The sequence below is a fragment of the Salarias fasciatus genome, chromosome 7 (genome assembly GCF_902148845.1).
Source record: "Salarias fasciatus chromosome 7, fSalaFa1.1, whole genome shotgun sequence".
Classification (NCBI taxonomy): domain Eukaryota; kingdom Metazoa; phylum Chordata; class Actinopteri; order Blenniiformes; family Blenniidae; genus Salarias; species Salarias fasciatus.
The window spans coordinates 17,322,523-17,347,312 of record NC_043751.1 but is presented as its reverse complement, the minus strand read 5'-3'; the positions used below and the strand labels follow the sequence as shown (position 1 = coordinate 17,347,312).

General features: G+C 45.0%; 1 protein-coding gene across 2 annotated transcripts in view; it reads right to left on the bottom strand.

Moving 5' to 3' along the window:
* Positions 1-445: 445 nt before the first annotated feature.
* The window catches only part of grm3 (glutamate receptor, metabotropic 3), a 35,013-nt gene continuing 10,668 nt past the window's right edge, over positions 446-24,790 (bottom strand). For both annotated transcript variants that reach the window (XM_030097326.1, XM_030097327.1), the window contains 12 exons: positions 23,806-23,865; positions 19,210-19,775; positions 17,334-17,477; positions 14,706-14,975; positions 13,647-14,247; positions 6,075-6,317; positions 5,757-5,946; positions 5,264-5,573; positions 4,958-5,151; positions 4,678-4,810; positions 2,455-2,632; positions 446-587 (listed from right to left, as the gene is read on the bottom strand). In XM_030097326.1, the coding sequence (XP_029953186.1) occupies positions 511-587; positions 2,455-2,632; positions 4,678-4,810; positions 4,958-5,151; positions 5,264-5,573; positions 5,757-5,946; positions 6,075-6,317; positions 13,647-14,247; positions 14,706-14,975; positions 17,334-17,477; positions 19,210-19,524 (2,655 nt within the window). In that variant the 5' untranslated portion in view covers positions 19,525-19,775; positions 23,806-23,865 and the 3' untranslated portion in view covers positions 446-510. The remainder of the gene's footprint in view (positions 588-2,454; positions 2,633-4,677; positions 4,811-4,957; positions 5,152-5,263; positions 5,574-5,756; positions 5,947-6,074; positions 6,318-13,646; positions 14,248-14,705; positions 14,976-17,333; positions 17,478-19,209; positions 19,776-23,805; positions 23,866-24,790) is intronic.

The following is a 24,790-nucleotide window of genomic DNA, read 5'->3' as shown; positions in this document are numbered from 1 at the left end:
TTATTACAATGAGACCTACAAAAAATCATGACGATAAAAAGTCTGTGGGGGGGGTATTGCAGGTGAGGCAAGCAGAGCCACAAATGTGCATCCAGACTTGAAGGGACTCGGCCCCTCCTACCATGAGTAAGCGCATGTCTATTTACACAGAGTCATAACAAAGCTATCAAAAACAAAGGCTCCAAAAATTCCTCCTAAAAACGTTTTTTTGTTCTTTTGTTTCTCTACATACAACAGTGTCGATTCCATGTATATACATCCCTAGAAAATAATTTAATTATAGTTACACACTTTCTACATTTTGTGAAACGATACAGTTCTAGTCCACAAGGAAGGAGTTGGTCTGCCTGTTTTTTTTTTTGTGCGTGTCTGTGTACGTGTGTTAATGTCGATGTTAACGTGTGTGAGGCCGGGGAAACATCGGGGGGGGGGGGGGGGGGGACGGGGATGGACGTTCAATCGTTGGCTAACAGTCGCAGGGGGCAGGTTTAGAGAGCGGACGGGGCGCGGTCACAGAGAGGACGTGGTGGAGTCGACAATCTCTCTCCCGTTGCACACCGTCGGCACGTAGTGGGCGCTCACGGAAGCTGGAAGAAGGCACACAATGAAAAAACTGAAATCAGATCACACTCTGGTGAAACAAATGAATTATTTCTTATAAAATTAATGCGTTATTAAAGACTTCCACTGAGTTGCTTTTCTTGTTTGTATGCAGAAAGTCCAGATTTTAGAATTGGCTATTTGATTGTTCTACCAAATTCGACTCATTTCCTCATCGGCTTTGCTTCGTGCAATATTGATATACCAAATAGTGCAGGCACACGCATGCTAATACTGCTGATCTCCATATTTCGGGCCTCGCGATGACAAATCGAGAGAAAAGAGGGCAGCTGCAGTAAGAGAAAGTCTTGATGTGGAGACGGTGCGGCACGGGCCGCGGCTAGCTTGATTTCCTAATATGAACCCCATCGAGCGTGCCTGGGACGCCTCGGGCCAAACCCTTGATGAGAGGAAGCATTATTCCTTAGAGCCTGCAGGAATTGATCTAACCCAGGAGTAGGACTCTGTCCATTGACGGCGTCAAAAAGCTTTTAAACATTATGCAACATCTTATTGATGCTTTGAGTTTTTGAAGTGCTGCTATGCTCAATATTAGTGAATGAGTGACATTTTTTTAATATGCAGAGGATATGCGCACCATTATCTTTGTAAAGTTGTAGCCGTCTGTTCATTCAGTTTTAAATAAGTTATTGGAACTCAGGGTGACATTATCGGTTAGCTGATAAATCCTGGATCCTCAAACCTTGCAGAAACCCTGAACAGACCGTGGCTTGCTTCAAGCAATTGACTAAAGATCTGAAAATAAAGCCAAGTGATGTCTAACAGGTAGGGAAAGGCTATAAAAAGATAGCAAAGTGCTTCTGGGTAGCAATTTCCACTGTCCGTAATGCCATTAACAACTAGCAGTTAAGAGCAACTGTGGAAATCACAGCATCTGAAAAACTACCATACAGAGTCAAAACAAAAAAGAAAGAAAAAAACCCACATGACTGCAAGGAAAGCTGCAGGAAAATTCAGCTGACACACACCTGATGATTGCAACGTAAAGCAATGTTCCGTATTGAAAGCTGTGCCCATGTCACAACATCTGGATGAGCCCGGAGCAGATTAGAGCATAAACGGACGAATCAATTTCAAACTGAGCTCTTTGGAATAAATGATGAGACGGTAGCAGTTTCCCCCCCGGGGGTTAATAAAGTATTTCTATTCTATTCTGTGCCTATTATATAAGGTGTATTAACATTTTTTTTTTTAACTGCTAATGCATATTTATAGCTGTCAGCCAAAAACCCGAATGTGAAAAAGCATCTGGCTTTTTATAAGACGATCTTGCCAAGCAGACCTGAATTCCTCAATGAACCACGTCAGAAAAAAAAACACGTCGGCTCAAATCAGCAATTAAACATGCTGAGCATGCTAGAAAAACCTAAGAGAAAGATCAAAATGTAAAAAAATGTAAAAAAAAATATGAGCAAGAAAATACAAAAAGTGTTGAATTAGCACACATACAGATTTAAAATGTTTATCAGTCTGATCGAGTGGTGTGTTAGTAAATGCTGCCTTGGTGTTATGCCATTGAAAAAACTGGAAAAAAAAAAAGACAAACTGACTTGTATTTACTACAAAATACATTCAAACTGCATAAAGACATCAACAAGACATGGTTGGAAGACTGCAGTGGCTGTTAAGTGGTAGTAAAAAAACAAATTGCAGGCCTTGCATTTAAATGTGGGTGTAAGTCACTGCTAAACTCAACAACATGCAGTAAATATTGAAACTAATGGAGTGTAATTGGAAATTTAAACTGCATTTCAGAACACTGTGGGTCCATAAATATGTATGAGGAAATGGGAAACGCAAAACACACTGAATCATTGTAAGAGCTTCCCGTACCATGTGACGCGTATGTGGTGGCGGCGCCGCTGACGCTGAAGCGGTTGAGGTTGAGCCGGTGGCTGGTCACGTTCTTCTGCGGCTGGAACATGATGATGTGGACTTTGGGAGCGAACATGCAGCCGAGGACCACGAAGCCGCTCAGGCTCACTGAGATGCACATGGTGGTGGTCTGAACCTGGAAGGTGAAGGCGGGAACTGTGAGAAGTGACTGGTGAACGCCACGTCACCGCAGATGGCCGCAGCCGCAACTCGAAAAAAGAGTGAGTGTGAGGAAACCAGCTGGTGGAGCTTCAGGAGAGCGGTGTTCTTGTCTCATGGAGGAGTCTCGCTGCTTCACAGTCCCGAGTTGGATTATTGGATGGTAATCTCATAATTTCTAAATATAATTTAAATCACTCAGAGCACACTGATAATGCTGTAGCTGGATAATAAGTCATTTCTACGTGCTCCTGTTGCCAACACGGCTTGTAAAGTGAGCGTGCAGCTCTTTGTAGGCAGAGCTTGTTACCTTGTAACAGTCCACAGCGTAACAGCTTCAGAGTCGATCAATAAAAGACTCGATCAACTGAGAACACAGTGGATGAAAAACTTCTCTCGCCAGTAGCTTTAGATTCATTTTCTGGAATTTATTGCATGAAATCAATGCTGACTTCGTTAGATCTTATAATTGACCGCAGGTTGTGCAGCTCTGTTTAGGCCGCCATGACCGGAACTGTGAGTGTCTGAAGGTAAAATCACAACACAGCTCAGTCCATCAGTAATCAAACCGTCCAAGTTTCCTCTGTGAGTGTGTATTCTTTTGTGAGTGGGTGGGTGGGCATGTTGGTGTTATTATGACTGTACCTGACGAATCTTAAAAAAAAAAACTATTTCAAGAGATCGAGAGAGAGAGAGAGAGAGAGAGAGAGAGAGAGAGAGAGAGAGAGAGGTTTTTTTTCTAAATGAAGGATCAAATGAGCAAACCTGGCATCAGCACTCCTCTCTTGTGCCCTTTGATATACTGTGAATGGGTGTGTGCTTAAGGTGTGTGTGTGTTGTGTGTGTGTGTGTCTGTGTGCTTAAGATTTGTTGAGCTCAGGTGGTGAACACTCGCTCTCCTTCGCTGTTAAATCTGGACATGTGTCAGCAGTTTGACAGAGCCAGCCTGTTTGTCACCCCGGCACTGCAGAGCCGGACGTTTGCCAGCAGGATTAGGAATAGTTTAGGTGAGTACAACATCTGCGTTGTTGCTCTTCTGTCTCCTGTGTGCCGCAGTTAGTGATTTTTGGGGACTAAAATTACTCAATGTTCGATTGATGGGAAAAAAATAAATAGATTTCGATATCAGCCTGTCCATCCATTACCGCAGGAGAGCAGCTAGATAGAACCAAAACAATCAGACTATTTCCATGAGGTTGCGCTCACACTTGGCAGATTTGGTGGGATTAAAATGAACAGTGGTGTGATTGTTGTGTTACTGTGGTCCGTTTGCGGAGGTGTGAAGGCTGCCGTCCGAATCTTGCTCCGCACCAAGCGAGGACGAGCAACTTTTGGTCAGCTTCCAGGCAAACTCGAGCACAGTTTGCTAAAAGTGTGAACGTGCCATGGAGCCAAGAGGAGCTGAATGGACCAAACACCGGATGTGACAGGTGTCAGAGGAACTGTCTCCCTGCTGCAGAGCTTTGTTATTGTGTGAGATGAAGGAAATCTTGCCGCTGTTTTGCAAAGCATGAGCAAAAATGAGCTCTCGAGAAATCCTGCTGAAGAGTGAATTTTCAGTTCTTTACTCTCACATTCAGATTGACAGATTTATTGTTAATGACTATTTGGATTCATAGGAAGAACTCTCCTATTGCAGTTTAATTCACGTTATCATTTCTTAAAAACTGTGTTCATCGCATTGATATTAAAATCTGTCCATAAAGTGTTTTAAGCAAAGAAAAATATAATTCTCTCTCTACCCACCCCATCACTCTTTCTGAGGTTGTCACAAATCACAGTTTTTATAAAAATGTCCACTGTGTTGTCTGTTCTGTTTACTTTGTCTATAATGCAAAACGAAAATCAATGTGAACCACAGGAAAAAAAAAAAAAAAAAAAGAAATAGACTATAATCTTCTATTCTTCTCCGCTTTAGTCTGGACAAATGTGAGCATAGCCTGAGGTTAGCATCACAGCCAGCTGCTTTAGAGTCGAAGCAACGTCTCCCTAAACTGTGTGTGTGTTTGTTTTAGAGCGTACCCTGTAGTCACTAGATGTAACATAGAAGATGGGAAGAAAGGCCAGCCATATTATGCAGGTGGTGTACATTGTGAATCCGATAAACTTGGCCTCGTTGAAATTCTCAGGGCACTTCCTGGTCTTAAAGGCATACCTGGAAGGAGAAAACAGCACTTCTGATTAGACAGACAACACCAGGAAAAGGTCAAAACCCAATCTACCAAAAAGCAAAATCCTCTCAGTGTTTGCCGAAGAGCCGGGCTCCATCTGTTACTAATGTGTTCAGCTACGAGACGCTTACACAGTACACAGGATGACCAGGAGCACATCATATCCCAGCGACAGCAGCATGCTGGAGTCGCGCACGTTACACTTGAGGATGACGGTCTGCCGCCGCTCTGGCAACGTGAAGCGCCGCGTCCCGGGGACCTCCAGCAGGAGCCACACCGACACCATCACGAGCTGCACCGAGATGAGACTCAAGCAGATGAACACCTGCAAGAGAGGCAGAGGGAGAGGAGCGGGGCCATCAGGATCCGCCGTTCGGTCCGTCCGGTCGTCCGTCTGGCTGATGTGGATGGATGGACGCAACGCCGCGATCAATCACCTGAGAAGATGGGCTAATGAAGCGTGGTCTCACTGCGCCCGCTCCGTCTTTCACGCCGTTGAAGATCCTGGCGATCCTGTTCGTTTTGGTGAGGAGGGCGGAGTAGCAGACAGCGAACGACGTGCCGAGCCCGAGGCGCCGCAGGGCGCAGATGGCGGGAGAGGGCTTGGCCAAGAAGAGGAAAGTCATAGCGTAGGACATGAAGACCCCTGAGAGGAGGATGTAGCACAGCTCTCTGCCCGACGCCTTCACCAGAGGAGTGTTGTTGTGTCTGATAAACACCCAAAACACCAGACCGGTGCACATGAACCTGCAGGCAGACGATCACTCTCATTTAGTAGCTGTTTGTGCTGTCAAAGAAACTATGGAAAAGTTTGACAACATACAGAAGTAACCTTCTACTATTGATTATTTGATTATTGTTTGCATCTGGTTAAGATAATCAAACTGTTAGATACAAATGGGCTATCATCGGAAATCAAAGGCATCTCACCCTACACAGGCAATGGTAATCGGACCGATAGCCCAAGCGTCTTCCCACATGATGTAGTCCTCAGGAAGGTCGTAACAGGAGGTCAGGTCGTCAGTGGGCCATTGGCCGGGAGCGCAGGGCGAGCAGGTGAACTCATCGGCCAGGTATTCATGAGGCTCACAGGCCGTGCAGATCCAGCAGCAGTACTCACCTGGGAAACAGCAGGATGAACAGTGAGCGTGGCAGTTTTTCTTTTTCTTTTTTTCTTTTCTTTAAAGGCTCTGCTGAGAGTTATGTTGCTCATAACTAAAAGAAAATGGATTAAATTCTCTCTCCTACCTGCCTGCATTTTCTTCATCTCGTTGCGTTCGCAGGGGTCGCTGCACTGTGAAGTGGGCACCGTTTCTCTGGGCCAGCGGATTAGCTCGCTGCTCAGGCTCAGACTCTCGGCCCATTCGCCCACTGGCACATAGCCGTACCGATCGCCGGAGTGCTGGTAGCTGAAGATGTTGTATCTGCCCATGCCGTCCCCCTGGGAATCAAACTTCACTACTGTCTCACTGCCTGGAGGCGAGAAAGGGGCTGGAGGGGGGCGAGAGGAGAGACAAAGAGTGTGAAAAAACCCCCTCGATAGAGCCAGTGGAGTAGGAGATCAAAGATAAACAATCACAAACAATCGTCCCATTGAAGCTTCATTGATGCTTTTTTAAAAGCAGCAGTGAAGACAGACAATAAGCGATGCTCAGTTAAGCCTGAGGAGTCCAGGACAGACAGCGTAGGGTGTTTTCATTACTGAAGACCAGCCGGTTACAAAAGTATTTTCTAACAGGCTATAAATGCCCGTGTTGCTGGGTGATGTGAGTATCACTGGCCTCCCTAAGGTCACATAGGGACGAATTCACCGGTCTAAATTCTGGTCTGAGTTTATTACCAAATGCATCATTAACAAACTGCCCATAAAGTCGTATAAGCAGAACAGCAGAGGATTGAATCCCTGGGCAATGCTATAGCTACCCACACACGGATAGAATTAGCCTCTGGGTCTCTTCTATGACGAAGGTACAGTGCTGAAACTGCCAAATTGGTTTGTATGCATGTTGTTATGAAAGGATTACCATCTGCCCCTGAGGATGTGCGAACAGAGGAGATTGTAAAACTGGCAGGATACGAAAACCACAAGATAAATAACAGGAATAAAGGGCTGGGGTCTCAGATAAATGTAGCTTCTCGGACCTAAAGCAGGCAAAGTTCACGTCACTCCTTCAGAGGCGCTTCTGCCTCGGCAGCAGAACAATCAGCTGTGCTGCTGACACGCGGAGCTGTATATTATATGCAGCTGCCTGTCAAATCATGATGTGATGAAGGATGGCTCGGTGTGCGCCGGCTTCATAAGGCACCGCTCGTCAACGTATAACAAGGCTCTCAGTCCTCGGCGTGAAGCGGCGCCGATAATGCGGCGCTGCCGCCCCGATACCCCTGTGTCTTGGGGCAAACTTGAAGAAATCACAAGCCAAATTCATTCTCCATACATACCAGCTTGGGATCAGTGGAATGAATCAGAATACAGACTGCAAATAAGCTGTTGGGCAAGGGAGTGTGCGTTTGTGTGAAGACGTGCGCACAACTGAGTGTGGAAGCTCCATTAGGTTTCACTTTACAGTGTGATGGCTGAGGTATTGCTCTGAGCGCTGTGGGAGGCTGTGCTGACAGAACCAAAGCTCTGACCCCGCTGTTAGCGGCGTGCCGGCGCGAATGTGTGTACGCACACGCATGGATCCCCGACAAAGGCTAAAGCTGTGCTATTGTTGTGAAAGCTCAGTGTGTTCGGAGAAGAATGGCGTGTCAGATGGCAGCAGAGGGGGTTAGGGTTTATGAAATCCATAAATCACAGAGACAGCACAACCCTCTATCTTCCTCCTCCCTGCCTCTGTCACAGGAAATTCCAAGTGTCAAGTCTTCTTTGGATTTCGGAACTAAATGTTTCTTTGACAGCTAAATGAAACTGATTTCAATAAGATGACGGTGATAATATCTGGAGACGCAGACGAGATATGAAACCATTATTCCACAAGTTGCCAGATAATAAAGTCTGTTAATAACGCCGAGGAATGAGAGAAGCCAGGCACTCCTCCTCCTCCCAGACACCCAAACACACTCTGCCACCAGCTAATTATCATAACCGCACCTTATTAGGACCGTAGATGTGTGCAGAAGCCTAATTAGCAGCATGTGGTAATTACGTGTAATATTGACTAAAGAGATAACAGTATTGGCCTACAGACTCTTTTGAAGGTGCTGCTTCGCCCTTGACTTCCCCGAACAGATCTCAGTCACAGCGAAACCGACTCGGAGGGCTGGTGATTTCTCCGTACTGCCGATGGTGACCTTGCTGACAGCACAGAAAGGCTTATCAAGAAAGTGTATGAGGGCGCAACTTGGAGCCGGGGAAGGCCGCCGAGTCTCCACCGAGTGCAGAGAGGACAGGACAGACAGCGCACGTCCTTGATGGATAGGCAATGTTGTCGCTCTTCATCGCTCACCTAAACCAAATTCAAGAAAGCGCCATGCTGAAGCAGCTGAGGGATCATTTCTGTTTTGACAAGACTCACTCTCCAGCCATTTCTGCTGTGTGGAGATTTTCTCAACTTTAGAAACTGACAACAAAGTCGCCGTTTGTAATGAATGCTCAATGTCGGTCATGTTAGGAGGAGTTAAAACTCCTTATTTCAAACAAAAAGCACGTGGCTAAAAAATTTCTACACAATATTACGCCACAACTGTTTAAATCTAAAGGTTATAATGACACTATTTTAACGGTCTGCTCCACTCAACATGAAATTGGGCTGTTTATAGGCCCGGAAATAAAATCAGTCTGACACATGTTTGGTGAAAACACAGAGATGCTTATTTTCATGCAGAAAAATCTTCCTCTAATTATGGAGTTATAGGATAGAATAGTTTTTTGCTTTGGACCTGAGAGGAATTCTACACTTTTGTTCATTTTGTTTGTGCATCATAAACATGACCATCAGTGGTTCCAGCTCATATAAGTGTGTTCAATAGTCTGAGCTCAGCCTTGAGTTTAAAGCCTTGCATAACCACAGTTATTGAAAAAAAAAAAATGCTTTCATTAAGTTAATACACGAGTCTGAATCTCCTGTGGTCCACTAATTCAGGTTCATTCATTTAGGTATAGGGGCTACTTTATGTTCCATAAAGCTGCAAGGTGCACTTTTATTATTCCTGCAACGAGAAATGGTGAACAGTTCTGACAATATTATTAAAAGAGATTACAGTTGCTAGAAAACAGCAATCCCATTACAAGGTTGTCAAAAGTGTAGCAATTTAATTATGATTTGTATGAGTTGATACGGAAGATGGATGGATATTCGAATTATAAAGATTTCCTTAATCCAACAAATGAAAAAAACCCTGAAGTGCCAGTGTGACAAAAGTATCACAGCAGCAGGTGTTTTAAAATAATAGAGGGAGTACATAGTTATTATATGTAATACAGAGAAATTAAGGAATGAAAGGAACCAATGATTATTTGCTTGATTATATCTGATATAAAGAAGTACTTCTGTATTATTTCAAAATATTAGTTAAAAAAAAAAAACATCTATCAACATCATCAACAATGACAGCATTCAACGTCAATGTCAGCTCTTCAAACACTTGCAGACATACTTCAGAGTGGACCGGTTTTGTCAACTGCAAAAAAAAGAAGAAAAAGAAAAAGGAAAAGTGACTGGATTGTCCAAAAGGAAGTTCTTCCCTTGGGAATTGTTCCGCAGCACGCTAGAGTCCAATGCAACGTTGATGAACCATGAACTGAACCTGCTCAGTTATTTAAAGAACTGAATGTGGCGACTGCTCCCAAACAGCAGAAGGCTTTCCTGCGGTGTCTCAACACATTCGGGACAATGGCCTGTAACACTGGAGATAAATGATTCTGTGTCACCTCATCCATACAATGCTTCCCACAGGCCCCGTCCAATCCAGCTGAGACCCACTGCAGGCGCTGCCTTCGGCGCCGCTTCCAATTCTCACTGACTTTTAATGCCTGTTAGCACCCAAAGGTGAACCATGCCAGTTTAGCCACAAACTCCCTAAAACCGTGCATGATGTATAGTCGAATAAATGTTAGAAAATTCACTTTTGAGTCAAAATGTTTGGACTCCTGACAAAATGTGAAGGATTATTTGGATTGTCGAGCATTTCTGTGAGTGCAAAGAGCCAAAATCACATAATTTAACTAAAACAATACTGAGAAAAAGTAAATCGACTAAGGTGTGAGAAACTATAGCGAAATCAGAAACCTGTTTTTCTTAGCATTCCCGCTAACTCAAGAAACACCTTATTATTCTGGCTTAATTAGAAGCATGGTGAAAACAGGCTTTTCATTCAGAAGCTGAGAAATTAATTATGTTCTTGGCCATGTCGGGCTAAAGCGAAGCCCAAGGGGGATTGTGGGTATTAAAGGCAAAGAGGGAGAGAGGAGGCAAAGGGGCTTGGAAGGAATAAGTAGGAATAAGTAATCTAAAAGTGGGGAGAGAAGCATACAGACTCAGAGAAAGTGGCTGGATTTTTCCTTTTGTGTGTTTGTGTGTGTGTGTGTGTGCACTGACTGCATGTATGCATTCACAAGCGCGCACATAGACAGATCGCATTGGCTATATTTGTTCTCCCCGGAGAGTCTCTCCTCGGGGACGGAGGAGCTGCCCGGGCCACAGAGCAACAGACCACAGGGGAACAGAGGACAGATAGGGTGGAGAAAAGGAAGTCAAGGATGAGGCCGAGGGATCTATAGGAGAGAAGGTGCAGCAGCAAAGAGCCGAGACTTGACTGAAAGAAAGGTGTTGAGATAGAGGGTACAAAAGAATGGGAACGGCGGGCCAGAAACAGGAGGTACGGGGATGGAGGATGAGCCAGGAGACAAGATAAGGGCTAAGAATGGGTGGAAGTGACAAGGGAGAAGAGGAGAAGAATACGAGGGATACCAGCAACGCAAGGAACTAATGCCGTGGCAGCAGAGATAGGTAGATGCAGGAAAGCCTTTCGAAGGAGGAATCAATAGAGAATAGGTGAGGGATGGATGGAGAGATGAGCAAAGTGAAGGACTGGAGGAACAGACCGGCGCAGAGAGGCAGAAGAGGCAGGAGAGCAACCTTGTGAAGTCTGAGTGGGATGTGCTGTTTTTGAATGTAGAGAGAGAGAGAGAGAGAGAGAGAGAGAGAGAGAGAGAGAGAGAGAGAGAGAGAGAAAGAGAGAGAGTAGGACACTTTCTGGGTGAGAAAGTGAAAGCAGACAGAGCGATACAGAGAGGGAGAGATGGAGTGATAAAGATCGAGAGAAAGAGTGACAGAAAAAAAAAACCCAGAGAGATGGAGACAGAGGGAGAGAATGAAGAGAAAAGGAGGGAGAGAATGAGTGAAGGTTGTTCTCTAGCATCTAAACGTTGCAGTAAGCTCTCTGCTCAATATGGCCCTGAAGGCACACCGCCTCTGCTAACACAGACATATCACACACACACACACGCACGTACACACATACACACACACACACACACACACACACACACACACACACACACGGAATATCACATCTATCTGAACTGAGGACTGCATGCATGTGTGTTTGCTGCAGATCGGGGAGGTGGGTGGGTGGGAGTTGAATGATGGCTTTGAGAAGTGTGTGGGTTGGGGGTGTCTGCAATTTCACGCTGGTAGAAAAACAAGCATTTCAAGCTACCTCTTTGTAAAAAAAAATAAATAAAATAACGCGGACTACTTTGCACGTGTTTGCGAGCATCTCTTGTGTGTATGCATGTCTGTGCTTTGTGTTTGAAGTGCGTACCAAGGCCTCATAAAATTGCAGGAATATGCCTGTGTGCCTATTACTATCTGGTATGGAACAGTTCCCATGATCTACCCGATCAACAATTGGCAATAGAGTCGGCTTCATTACCATAGCAACTAGCGAGATGAAACTAGATGAGGAGAGCCGCATATGAAAACACTGTCCAAACCACACAACACTCTGCCTCGCTGCAATACACACACCGACGGTAAAACACGCCATCCTCATCGCATTTGGAGGATACAGTCTGCCGAGCGGTGAAGTTAAAATGAAGGGACGGTGCATTTCAAGCATGATGACATAAGGGAACCCAAACTTTGACGTGACGGCAGCGCAACAAACATGTGAGGGAGAAGGAGATGGAAAGAGAGATACAGAGCTCTGAACGGCATTGGTTTTTTCTTTTTTTTTTTCTTGTCTGCTACAGTTCAGACTGAGAGCACTGCGGATGGTGATGCTGCAGTATTTATTCCCCACATTTCAACCTCAACTCACCTCAGCTTCCTCCTTACATGCCATAGATGGAGAGATGTATATGTACACCGGTGAGAGTGAGTCATTCAGGGCTAACCAACAGCTCAAAAGAAGCGACTGCCACAGCATCCAGCCTACCTCCACCGCCGTCCTGATCATTTCTAGCTCTTATCAGCGCAGGTGCTCAGAATACAGTTGTCTCTCAGTCTGTATCAGTCACTGCCTCTGAGCTGTAAAGAACTCAGGAGCCTTGTACACGCTGTTATTCTTTTCCAACTGCAGAAGAAAGACGAGCGCCTCACGGACGTGCATCAGCGGCGAACAGAAGGGAGGGACATGGGTACAAGAGAATATAAGGGAGAAGGATGATCAGATAGAGAGCTGTCACAAAGGGATCCCCCCCTTTTTTCCTCTCTTCTTCTTCTTTCCCAAAACTCACTTCTGAGTGTTTTTAAACTTCCTGGCTGTGAAATCTGTATATCTGTCCCACCCTTCCCTCTCTCTGTGTATCCCGGAGCAGAGAAGTATCACCTCTGCCAAGTGGAGGCAGCGACTGCAATTGCCTCGACTACTTCCTCTTTCTCTATCTCACTCGCACTCCTGCTCGCTCCTTCTCTCCGTCTCGTACAGAAATGCTCCACACGCTTTGATTTGAGGCAGAAATGAAGATGAGGAGTTTCAAAGAGAATCCTCTCCTTCTGCTGACGCATGCTGGCCCACTCTGGAATTGCCTCAGCGCTCACTTGTTCTTTTCCATCCTTCCATCCCTATCTGTTTTTCAGTCTCACGCTCTTTTACCTTTTCCCCAAAACTCTCTTTTCTCATGTTAGTGTGCCTGTCAGTCTTATCTGTAAACCTCATTCCCCATTCCCTCCGAATGCAATGTCATTCTCCCGTCCTCCAGCCATCCCTCTCGCTCTGCCTCCCCAAGCGTCCCGTGGCAAAGCTGCCGTGTTAAGAGTTGTTTGTCGGGGTGTTTTGATGTCTGCTCCTGGTCACGGTTGGCGGAGGAATAAGCACCTCTAAACCTGTGTCAGTCCCTGAGACACAGCAGTTTATTTATAACGCTTCCTTTGTGCGCTATCTGTCAGTCAAGCCAATCCGCCGTCTTTTCCTCCCCGCAACTCTACAGAGACTGACAGACAGACAGGCAGCGCGCTATAGGAGCTATTATAACACACACAATCTCATTAGTGCAAGAAGGAAGAATATGGAGGACGGATTAACCGCGGCTCTCAGTCCTCAAAGCAACTTTGTAGTGTCGTATCAATTACGCATGGGTAATAGGTGTCAATGGCAATCTGGCTCCGACAATATGCAGCAATTAAGCGGATTTGTCTCAGTACTTTTTATGTTCAGTGGCTTGGCTGTTTTGGCTCAGGAGAAGGACAACATCCTCGCGCCGTTCACTCGAGGACCGTTAACAAGGCATTACTCGCACATTCCCGCTTTCTGATATCTTTCCCCTTTCCTCCCAAGCCTACCCTCCAACATCCACTTGTTTTCTCTCTCTAGCCACCTTGAACGGCTTATCTAGGACTCTTCATTCTCCGTAGCATGCTCCAGTTCTCTTACCTGTGAAGCTGACATTAAGGATGTAATCCCTGTAGAGTCTGCGGCCGTCCAGGGCCTTCATGCTGTCACACAGCTTGGTGGTGTTAAAGCACAGGCTCCGTTGCATATTGTGGAGAGCGTAAGCCATGGCGTACACTGCATTCACCACAAACATGATCTTGGACTCCGGCTCAAACTTGTTTTTGTCCATTGACAAGTTCGTGTCGCACGGCGGCAGCGGCGTCTCCCCCGGCGCAGCGGCTCCCCCTCCCAAGGAGCACTGGAACCGCTGCTCCCAGAATTCCTTGTACCAGGGATTTCGAAGGTTTTTGACAGGGTTCAGACCGAGGAAGTAGTGGTTAAACTCTGCGATGGGATTGGCAGCCAACTCGAGTGTGATGGCTCCTTCAGCCGTGACCTCGTTTCCCTTAACAATGCTTTCTTGTGCGCCCCAGCCGTCGCTGGCCACCCAGATGAAGGAGGTGTTAAGTCTGGCAGCTGCTGCCAGAAGCTCTCTGGCGTCGTCGCTGCGCAAGAAAAGGACAGCCACACGAGCGTTTGGCTTCTGGAGGAGCTGACGGATCACAGCTTCATAGGACTTCTTAGCGTTCGAACGCCCGACCTGGACAAAGAGAGAACATGATGTAAGTACTTATGTACACGCGCCTTCAAATCTAAAATGAACTGCTTAAAATTATGTACTACAATCATTCATACAGAAAATAAGCAGAGTCTCGGGGAGGTGTGTATCTCCATAGCAAATGAGATGAAAAATGTGAGTGTGAAAGAGCACAGAATGAGTTCTTGGAGATAAGCTTTCATTTTCTGGTTCACAGCTGATAACACCGGTGTAATAATAAAACCACATCTGAGCGTAAGACAAGATAAGACATAAAGACGAACTTCCATAAGCTCACAAATTTAGCTTCCTGCTCATTGTTTCCGCCGCAGCTTCGGGCCATACATCAGGGTGACATCGCAGATTAAAGTTTTAACTTTTTTAGTCCCGCAAGTTGCTTATATTCATGCAGATTGGAGGGCAGACATGAACTCATAACTAATATGAAATGTGCCCTGTACCTTTTCCGAGGTGGCGATGCAGATGTTTCTCATGCGGGCTTCCTGCTCGAATGCCTCAATGCCGGTTTCGCCATAGTCTCCCTCCGAGGCCACTGTGGACACGTACGTCCAGTTGAAGGAGCGGAGGATCTCGGCCATGGCCTTGGCCTGGTAGAAGTCGGGGGGCACGGTGCGGGCGAAATAATCGTAGCGCGTCTTGTCGCTGAGCTTCGCACTCGTCGAAGCATAGCTTATCTGAGGGATCTGGAAGAGCCTGAGAAGATTGGCAACCTGAAAGGAAGAGAGGCAGTAAATTGAGAAAAATGCCAAAGGAGTAATATTTGCAGCTCCAACTGTGAAAGATGAACAAAAACTTCAGTGACCGTTGGTATATCTGCACCAAGATTCCAATGGAATTAAGCATAAAATTTACCAAAAATACATACAGGATTGTATCTAAATATCACTGCTAATTTCACGCGTAATGCGATTGCTGGAAGATAAAACCTACAGCAGCAAATACATATGATTAGAGGTGAAAAATAGAAAGAACGCATGCACGAACACACACATTTTGATGTCCTATCAGAACTTGCATTCATTTTCTGAATACTTACTCTGACCTTAAAACGTGGGGTAAAACCTAAAAACTGACTGGCTTTTAACTGTTGTCAGGACGAGCAAAGCAAATCGCCAAAATGTGAGTGTGTAAGCTAATTTTGGTCCCCGCAACAATATTAAAACATCCACCCATACACACACACACACACACACACACACACACACACACAGAATTCAATGAAACACTGACTCATTCATTAATGATGGACATCATCTGGGGTCTAGTGGTATCCATATAATATTCCCTTTTACTCTTGATTGCGCTTCGGTCATGTTCTCTTCATCGCAAATTTAGTCACAGATGCCGCACAAACAATGGGAAATATAAGACACACTCGCGCTCGCAAAGACATGTAAACACACAAAGCCAAACATGCACACATGCGCAAATAAACACAAACTGCAAAGCCGTTCTGTTCTCGCCTCCATTTAATCCTTTTAGAGCGCGTCACTCTGGGGTTTTCTATATTTCATTCACAGCGCGGTTGATGAGCTGTTTTGACAACATGTCGGAATCTCATTAGACTAATAATGTAGGAGATTAGGAAACACAGTCACATACATATGTGCGCAAGGACAGGTTGATACACACAAAAACGCACACACACACACTCACAGTTCTGTCGGATTTTTTTGCATTTAAGTTGGGAGGTGACTTTAATGTCACGGAAGGTCACACAGCAAACTGTAACGGCACTGCTGCATTACCTGCCACTGAACAGGTATGTCAGAGGCCTGCACGAGAGAACATGGAGCGTTTACTCTTTTAGTGAAAGCTGCTTTCTTTGAGGGAGAGAGAGAGAGAGAGAGAGAGAGAGAGAGAGAGAGAGAGAGAGAGAGAGAGAGAGAGAGAGAGAGAGAGAGAGAGAGAGAGAGAAGATGTATTCCGTAGGAAATGAAAGGGAAGGAGGAAAAATGGTGCAGTGGAGGGGTTCTGTATGTTTTTCTGCTTGGAATGCAAGTCACACAGACACACACACACACACACACACACACACACACACACACACACACACACACACACACACACACACACACACACGCACACAAATGCAGAGATTTGTGCCCACATATGAATGGATGGAAGGGAGAAATGATGCCTGCTAAGTAAATGCCTTCAAGACATGTAAGTTTAGTCGTGCATGGTTAAACATAAAATAATTCCCCATTACTTCATTTGGAAGCAACAGACAGACTGGCCAAGTGGAGATGCATGAAGAAGCAGTCGGATCAGCTGCACTGGCGGATGAATCAGAAAGCGGGGCACAGTTCAGGCCTCGCAAAAAACCCGGGGTGCGTTCAGAAAACAGGTGAGAACAACAGGAAGAGCGAGAACGAGCCGTGAGAAAACAAAGAAAAATTAATGTGGGATGAAGGACAAGAGGCAGAGCAGACGTGTTAACAATGGCTGCCCCGGGAAGGAGGAGGAGGAGAATAAGGGGGCTGAGGTCAGCACACACCGAGCCCTCCCCAAATAGCCGGAGGGATGCCTCTGAATGTGTATAAAGATGAAGGCAAAAGAGCAATGATGAGACGTAGCAGAGAAAAGATTTGAGGGATGGATAAAAAGCTATACATGAAATGGGAGAGTGAGATGGAGAAAGAGAAGACTAGAAAGAGAAGACAGAAAGACAGTTGCAGAGATTAGGGATTTAAGGACTGATAGGAGGAGGCTTTTGTGCAGTCACAGAGGAGTAAGGGAGAAGGAGGTTTTATGCTAAACTATGCAAATTACCCAGCTCTGTGACAAGAGCTACATGAGCTGGGGAAACACACAAGAACACACCAGCGGAACTCTTGATTCCAAGAATCAAGCACACGCGTGCGCAGAAACACACACACGTCCGAACACACGCAAAGTCACAAAACACAGAGACACAGAAACTGGAACATGTCGCTGGACGCCAGCCACTGCATGGATGTTCAGGAAATCATGTGAGCATGGATGAGTAAAGGACGAGAAGAGCGGCTAAGAAGATGATAATGAATAACGGTTGTACATCCATGACCGCCCGACACTCCTGTTACCTGTATAGAGACGCTGCTGAAGGATCCTCCGATGACTCCTGCGATCGCCAGCGGGCTGTCATCCTGCAGAGCGTAAGATCCATCTGGACAGATGAACTCGGTGTCATCCACCTTGGTGAGCGACGCTCTGACAAACTCCAGTGCCTGCATGGACAAAAACAAGCACATAGATGAAGATTTATTTTTTTATTTTTTACAATGCAAAATTTATGTCTTTTGAAGAGACTATAAACACCCGTTGCCATTTACAAGGGCTTCCTAATGCTTTCAGTACAGGGTCCAAATGACAAATTAACTCCACTGAGACAACAGCAGATTATAACATATTTATGATCTGTGGACAAACAAGTGATGAATCGCCAAGCCAGCATTGGTACGATCCATAAAGAGCTTATTGTATAAGATCAACCCTAAGTCGTGCAGCAATAAGATGCTTCTTCTGCTTTGTTTTTTTCTTCTCAAGATGAAGAGGCAGCCGTCCCCTGAGGGGAAAGAGCTGTGCATTCTTTGATATGGCTCATTTCCCTCCTTGGACGTAGCTTCAATCTCTCATAGTCATCAAGATTTTGCTGTTATCATACGACAAGATTCTTTACCTGTTGTGAGTTATTAGTGGAGCGCTCTGGTCCATTTATTCCACTTGGATATTGCATTAAAATGACGTCCTATAATTTTCTCATAAATCTTAATTTAAGATTGCCCTTTTCACTTCTGATCTCACAAAAAAATGAGTTGGGAAACTTTTTAGAAAACAAAAATGTTGTAAAAGTTGAAGTTGTCCAGCAGTGCAAAGACAACAAATAGATAATTAGGCAAACTTAATTCTGTCTGTGCTGTATTTTAACTTTGCTATAAAAAGTTTATCAGCACTCACAGGTAAACCTAATACATCATAAAACAGGAAGTTGCGTGTCAGAATCAGGGTTGTCAGTTTTAATCGCATTAATCACATTTAATTAATCGAGGGCTGTCAATGATTAATTTTGTAAAGTTGTGATTACTTGCAGATTCAGGGTTAGCAATTGGTTCAAACTAAAGAAATAAGAGAAAACTCATTTTACTGTCATTGAGACATTATTTTTTTCATCCCTGTGCAGCACAGCTGGATTATGAGGATTAGATTCTTCATTTCTGTCTTGAAAACGTTGCAGATATCCTACTGTGGTCATCCATGTCCTGGACCATTCAACACCAAAAGAGAGAATAGGACTGGGCCTCCTTTGAGCATCTCAACTCTAAGATGTTGGATGGTTCAAATTCCACATTTGTGAGTATTTTCTGATGTGAACCTGCTCCACTCAAGTTAAAAGATTCAGATAAAAAGACATTTTTGTGCATTAAAATTGGTGATTTTGTGTTGATTATCAGTTCACAAATGATGTGATTAATCTCGATTAATTGTGGTCAGACTTGCAATTATTCAGTTAAAAATTTTTTTGACAGCACTTTGACACCTCTTTAATTTTTCATCAGTTTTTTTTGAGGATGAGATTGTTGGACCACTGCTGTTCCTACCATATGTAGGCATGTGAAACACACGCAGTAAAAATTAAAAAATGATTATGAGGAGAGCATACCACTGTGTCAGAGATATGACAATTAGATCAATTATCATCTATGTCTTCTAAATATACTCTGGATGTGATCAAATTTTGAATCAAGCTCAAGTGAAAGCTGCTCTCAGCAGCTTTGGATTTATTGTACGTATCTAAATTTACACCTTGCACACATAATTAGCTGCATTATAATTTATTAGAAAGCAGGATAGAATTTAGATTAGGGAAACAAAAGAAGGACCGATTTTAACATTGAAATGTAATCAGATAATGTCGTTAATAATCCGCTTTGAAGAAACACTGATTTATTCAAAGCTCACCTGCTCCAGTGCGTAGGTATCTCTGGAGCAGGTGTCAAGGATGTGGACTCCGAGAGAGACGCCCGGCAGCAGCGTCTTGTCCGTGTTGATTCGGTCTATGGCAAACAGCATGGCCTCCAGCCTCTGGATGCCGCGGTCCTCGTTGACGCGGCCGCACTCCTCCATCCCGGCTCCCTTCTCGTGCACCGGGAACAGGCCGCCGAGCACGAGGTCGCCCTCGATGCGGATCTCCCGTCGCGACTGAGGCGGGTCTGACAGCAAGGCGCCTTGACACATCATGACCAGAACTAGAGTGGGAACGCGCCCCGCCACCATGTTGCGCTCAGAAAAGGGGTCGGGCGGTCAGAACGTGAGGACGGGCTTGAAAGAGAGCGAGCGAGAGGGGGGGTGAGGGGCGAGGGGTCAGTGAGGTGAGGGGTGCGGGTTGAAGAGTGGGGCGTACAGAGCGCGGCGGGGTTGTGTCGGGCGGCGGCCGTGGGTACTTGGGTCGATTGGCGGCCCGCGAAACGGTCAGGGAGAGCTGGGTGGAAGCACACATGGAGGGGCACACCATCTGGGCATCAGTTCTGTTCCGGCGAGAAAGAGGAGAGAGAGAGAGAGAGAGAGAGAGAGGGGACGAGAGACAGTGAGCCCACATGCTACAGGACGAATCACAACGCTGTCAGGAGGCCGGCGATAAAATACTCCAGTACGGGTAACTGTGAAGAATAAAGACAGCAAATCAGACCTTTAGTGGAGTTTGGGGACACTGTTAACAAGAGCTCAAAGTCATTTCCGCTTCACCGCCAAAGCCATGACCAAACGAGAGAGATGGAACTGTTTGGAAATTGTACCCCACCGTTCTCCAACCTCCTCCTCCTCCTCTCTGCAAACTTTTCTTTGCACAGTGTGTGTGTGTGTGTGTGTGTGTGTGTGCGCGCATGTGTGTTTATGTGTGTCTGCCTCTGGTTGTATCAGGATAAGCCAGCTTAGATGGCTGGTTGATACATGAGCCCAGTCTTCTCATGCCACAGATCAGAAAAGCTTCTCTAATCTGATCTCTGTTTCAACAATTCTCTGCTTGTCCATGAGTTTATACCCTGGAGTATACAGACGTGTGTGTGCGTGTGTGTGTGTGTGTGTGTGTGTGTGTTATCGTCTCCCTTGCATAATTACAGTGTGAGGACTGAATGCATTTCAGCATGAAAGAAGCTATCTGACAACAATGAGGCCAACAATAAACAACAGCTGATGCTACTTATCACAGCTTACAACTTAATTATGTGTTTTGACTATTTTGCTCAGCAACACTCCCCACCTCCACATCCGTCACAGGCAGCTGAAAATATTAACCAGTTTTAGGTAATATGAGCTTAATTGCGACCGCACACATCTTATTCAACACAATTTAAGTGTCAAAAGCAACACTGATCAGCATGTTAACACAGCTGTGTCATGTTTTTCATTCATCGTCGTTGGTTTTTATACAGTCGAATTGTACAGGAGCCTTATACTCTACGTTCATCATTTCCTGGCGTCAGTCTCATGCTAACAATTATTTTTTAACACAATCCTGCAGAAGAATAACTGAGGTTGAAATGTGAAGCATGGTTACCTGCTTTCTCATACCTGCTGGAAACCAACTGATCAACCTGAACGTTTCTGTGTGAAGTCCACATGTCCTTTCTGGTTATATATACACCATTTTTTTTCTGGGATTATCTTCTTGACTGCAGCGGTTGCCAACCTGGGGTCAGGGACCCAGTTGGGGGAGCAGCAGATATAGGACTTATAAGGGCGAACGCTTTGCTTGCTCTGAGTTCTGCGTCCTGCGTTGTTATTGCTGCTATATGGATGAAATTCAACCCAGAACACAGACCACCAGCGGACGGCTTCATATCACAGATTAGCGAGGGGCTCCGCAGTCTTTCTTCAGTCAATCAGGGCTTTAAGAAAAAGGGGATTCAGAGCCAGCATGCTCTACAGGGTGAAGGATTTATAAATTATCTATAGGCACTTTCACACCAACGCTGTTTGGCTCAGTTCTTTGGGCAGGTGGGAGAGCTCATCTGCACTTTGGTGTCGACCAAACAAATGACATCTGGTCTGCACGGATCAGTGGATTTCAGAGATAAATGAATTCAAGAATTCCTCGACACAAAATCACTGTGATATTATTGCCGTTTGAAGCAGCTTTATGTGATGGGAAGTTACTCATGAGGTCTCAGTGAACGTGAGCTTTCTTCTTTTTCAGTTCTGTCTTCAGTTGTGTCTTTTGGAATCTTCTGTCCTCTGGAGAGATAAGACAGAAACTGGGAGCTGACACTGTGACTAGAAAAGTCAATCTAGACTGACAAGCTCAGAGCAAAAATTTCTGTTGATTGCATGTTAGTGTGTGTGTCTATGGGTGTAGGCGTGCGTGTGTGAAACAGTGACGTTTTCCCTCCTCGATGTTCCAGCGGGACGAAGGCTTCTCTCAGATCCAGACAGTTCAGGTTTTTTCTGCACGCAGCTGCCATACCCTTACCCCTCTGCTATGTAATATTAAACATCACACACGTATGTCCCCAGCACACACACACATACACACACACACACATCCTGACACAGTCACACATGCACATACACACCTGTGCTTCTCTGAGGAGGTGACCTAAAAGCAGAGTATTTCTGTGTCTCCTTTCTCTCTCAAGCAGAGATGTGAAAAACTCTGTTCAGGAAGCATGTACAGACGCGCAGCGAGCGAGGATCACCGTGAATAAGAGAAGGTGACAGAAGTAACAACACAGCATTTGAATCACAGGTAAATTTAACAAGATGTACCCTGATATGACATTTTAAATGGACTCCTGTCTGCACTGAGCACATTTCATGAAGTTATTTCACGTTAAAACCCAACAAAAGACGGCACCACGCGAAAACTTAATTGAGGTATAAATGTCAACATGAAAGATTCATGCATTCTTGAGGACATCGTCACGCATGCTAAACGCGTTTGTGTATTAGAGGGGAAAAAAAAGAAGTTCCTCTTTGAAAGATTTCCAGTGTTCCAGTGAAACAGCAGGAGTTCCTGGAAATCGAGTCTCCATCCAAACTCGTGTCGTTATCAGAGGCCGCTTTCAAACAAACACGGAGGGGGAAACTTTGTAATGAGCTCTGTTTTGCAAACCGTGCTGCAACCGTGCTGCGGACGTAGCTGCGTGTGTGTGTGTGCGTTTGCTCTGAGTGTGTTTTTAAGCTCATATTCATAAATATGTGAGTTGTGGATATAACACTGTATATTTATGGAGCTGAAACTATCACAGCACCTTATTCAATGTCTTACTTTGACACAACGGCTCGCTGTAATTGCCACCTCTTGAAGTCCGTTTCCGAAGAACTGTGCCAAATAATATCTCCCAGCATTTTTGCGCGGCTTTCATGGTGTCCACTGAAATTGAATGTTTGCTTCATAATAACCTCTTGGAAAGAGCCCAAACCCCGCTTCCTCTCTCAAGAGCGACTGTGTAAGCAAAGCACATGCTGTTAAGCACACAATCTTTTTGTCCTTTCCTTTATTACCAAAAATATATCCAAGGAAACCAAAGCACAAGGCAGGGCGCCTTAATTTCTGATATATTGCCCGTATTTTAAAACTGGTAGTACTCCTGCATGTGAGACTGTCTTTATTAGAGGGGGAAGACACGGTATTGCTGTTGAGAAAACATTCTGGTGCCGGTATGAAGGGCAGTGGCAGAAGCCGTAATAGAAGCTTTTATTTACTGAAGCATATTAGAGCTGAAACCACTTTGACCTCACTGTGTCGGGCGCGATCAGGGCAGAATGGAGAGAAATGTGACTTACACCTGCTGCTTGACTTTGTTTTAAAACACAATAAAAAATGTATCGCGGTGACAGGGAAGGCTTTTTCTCCTTGCAGTTAATACAGAAATGATGAAACTGTTTTCCTGCTTTCAGCAGCATTTTATCCATGTTTATTGGAGACTCACATCAGCATTCAATTCTTCAAATCGACTCGAGATCGCCTCCATTCTGCACCCGGGACAACACGTATCATTGTTTTGATAATCAATACCACTGGAAGAGGAGGAAAACTCCAACATTCAAACACGAGGAATGATTTATAGATTTAGTAAGAGAGAAGGTGGAACTGACAAGCAGTTAGCTTAGCTTAGCATAGAGAAGGAAACGGCCATGCTAATACGTCTTCATTATTACAATGCAATTTAATCTGAAAGATAATATTGTTGCTGTTATTATTAATGTGTATATTAATACTATTAGGTGTTCCTATATCAAGACGAAGCATAACAGGAAAACAGCTATTTATAAGTAACACTTAACTTCATATTTTCCATTAGAAAGTGTAACATGGTTTCCCTCCATTATTTCTATTATTATTTTCTACTTGCAGCTTTATAGAATAATATAACTGTGGATATTCATTTGTAAGATGTGGGAATGTCAGTGATGTGACTGTGAAGCCAAAAGAGGCATCAGGAAGAAAATACCATCTGCAGCAGAGCCAGAACACATGGACAGAGTGGATTCTGTAATCAACAGTATTATTAGTCTCACATTTGAAAGACATACACTCTATAGGTGATCAGTTCTTACCTGAATAAATGAGGATAAGAGAAGATGGCAAACAGCACATGGCAACATCACCAAATACACCTATTGAGGAGAGATGAGGGAAACAAATGAGGAGAGAATTAAACTTAAAGCACGGAAACTGACGGCTAAAAAAATAAAGACTGAGTTAAGGGTTGAGCACTTCCCACTGAGAGCTAGGAAGCTGAGTAAAACCTGACAGACAACTGCATTTCACCTCCGGCCTGGCTAAAGTTGGTAAGTCGGCTGCATGCACGCCTCATAACTGCTCCTTACTTTTGACTTTCCCCCCTGAATCCCCCACGATTCCTCCTCTCTCGTCTTTCACCCACTCATCGCCGGTTCTCCTACATCCACTCTTATTTGCAGCTCCCTCGCACCCTCCACAGCTCTCCCCGTCTCTCCCTCTAACAGGCAGGGCTGCTGCGGTTGACACGTATCCAGCTGAGAGCAGCCACGCTGGGTCGATGGACCGCGGGAAGCTGAGGGGAGCCGCCGCCTGCTCCCCGGTACCTCTGAATATTCGGTCAAAGTTATTAAAAGGTGGGTTGTTATTCTAGATCAGCAGGTCCCTCACTGAACTTGCAATGTCAGAGGTTTATCAGTTAAATCCATCACTTGCTCTGCCGTTAATTATCGCTGTATCTCTCTCTACTTTCCATTTGTCCTCTATTGTAGCCGTTGAAGCCACAGCAGTACATTACCACTCATTAGGGAATGTAAAATCAGGAAACATCCACTGTAAAGTGAAAACTGTGGCTCTGGTCAAAATGCAGAGTGTGTGTGTGTGTGTGTGTGTGTGTGTGTGTGTGTGTGTGTGTGTGTGTGTTACTCGTTACAGTATGTGTGTAGACGCAGAGTCCCAGACTTCTGACAGTCTAACGGGTGCAATGGGCTGTGACCATTAATTATTCACGAAGTACGTTTTAGGCAGGAAAAGAGTGATGATCCATAAATAGGACAGAAGGATCCCACAAAATACAACAGC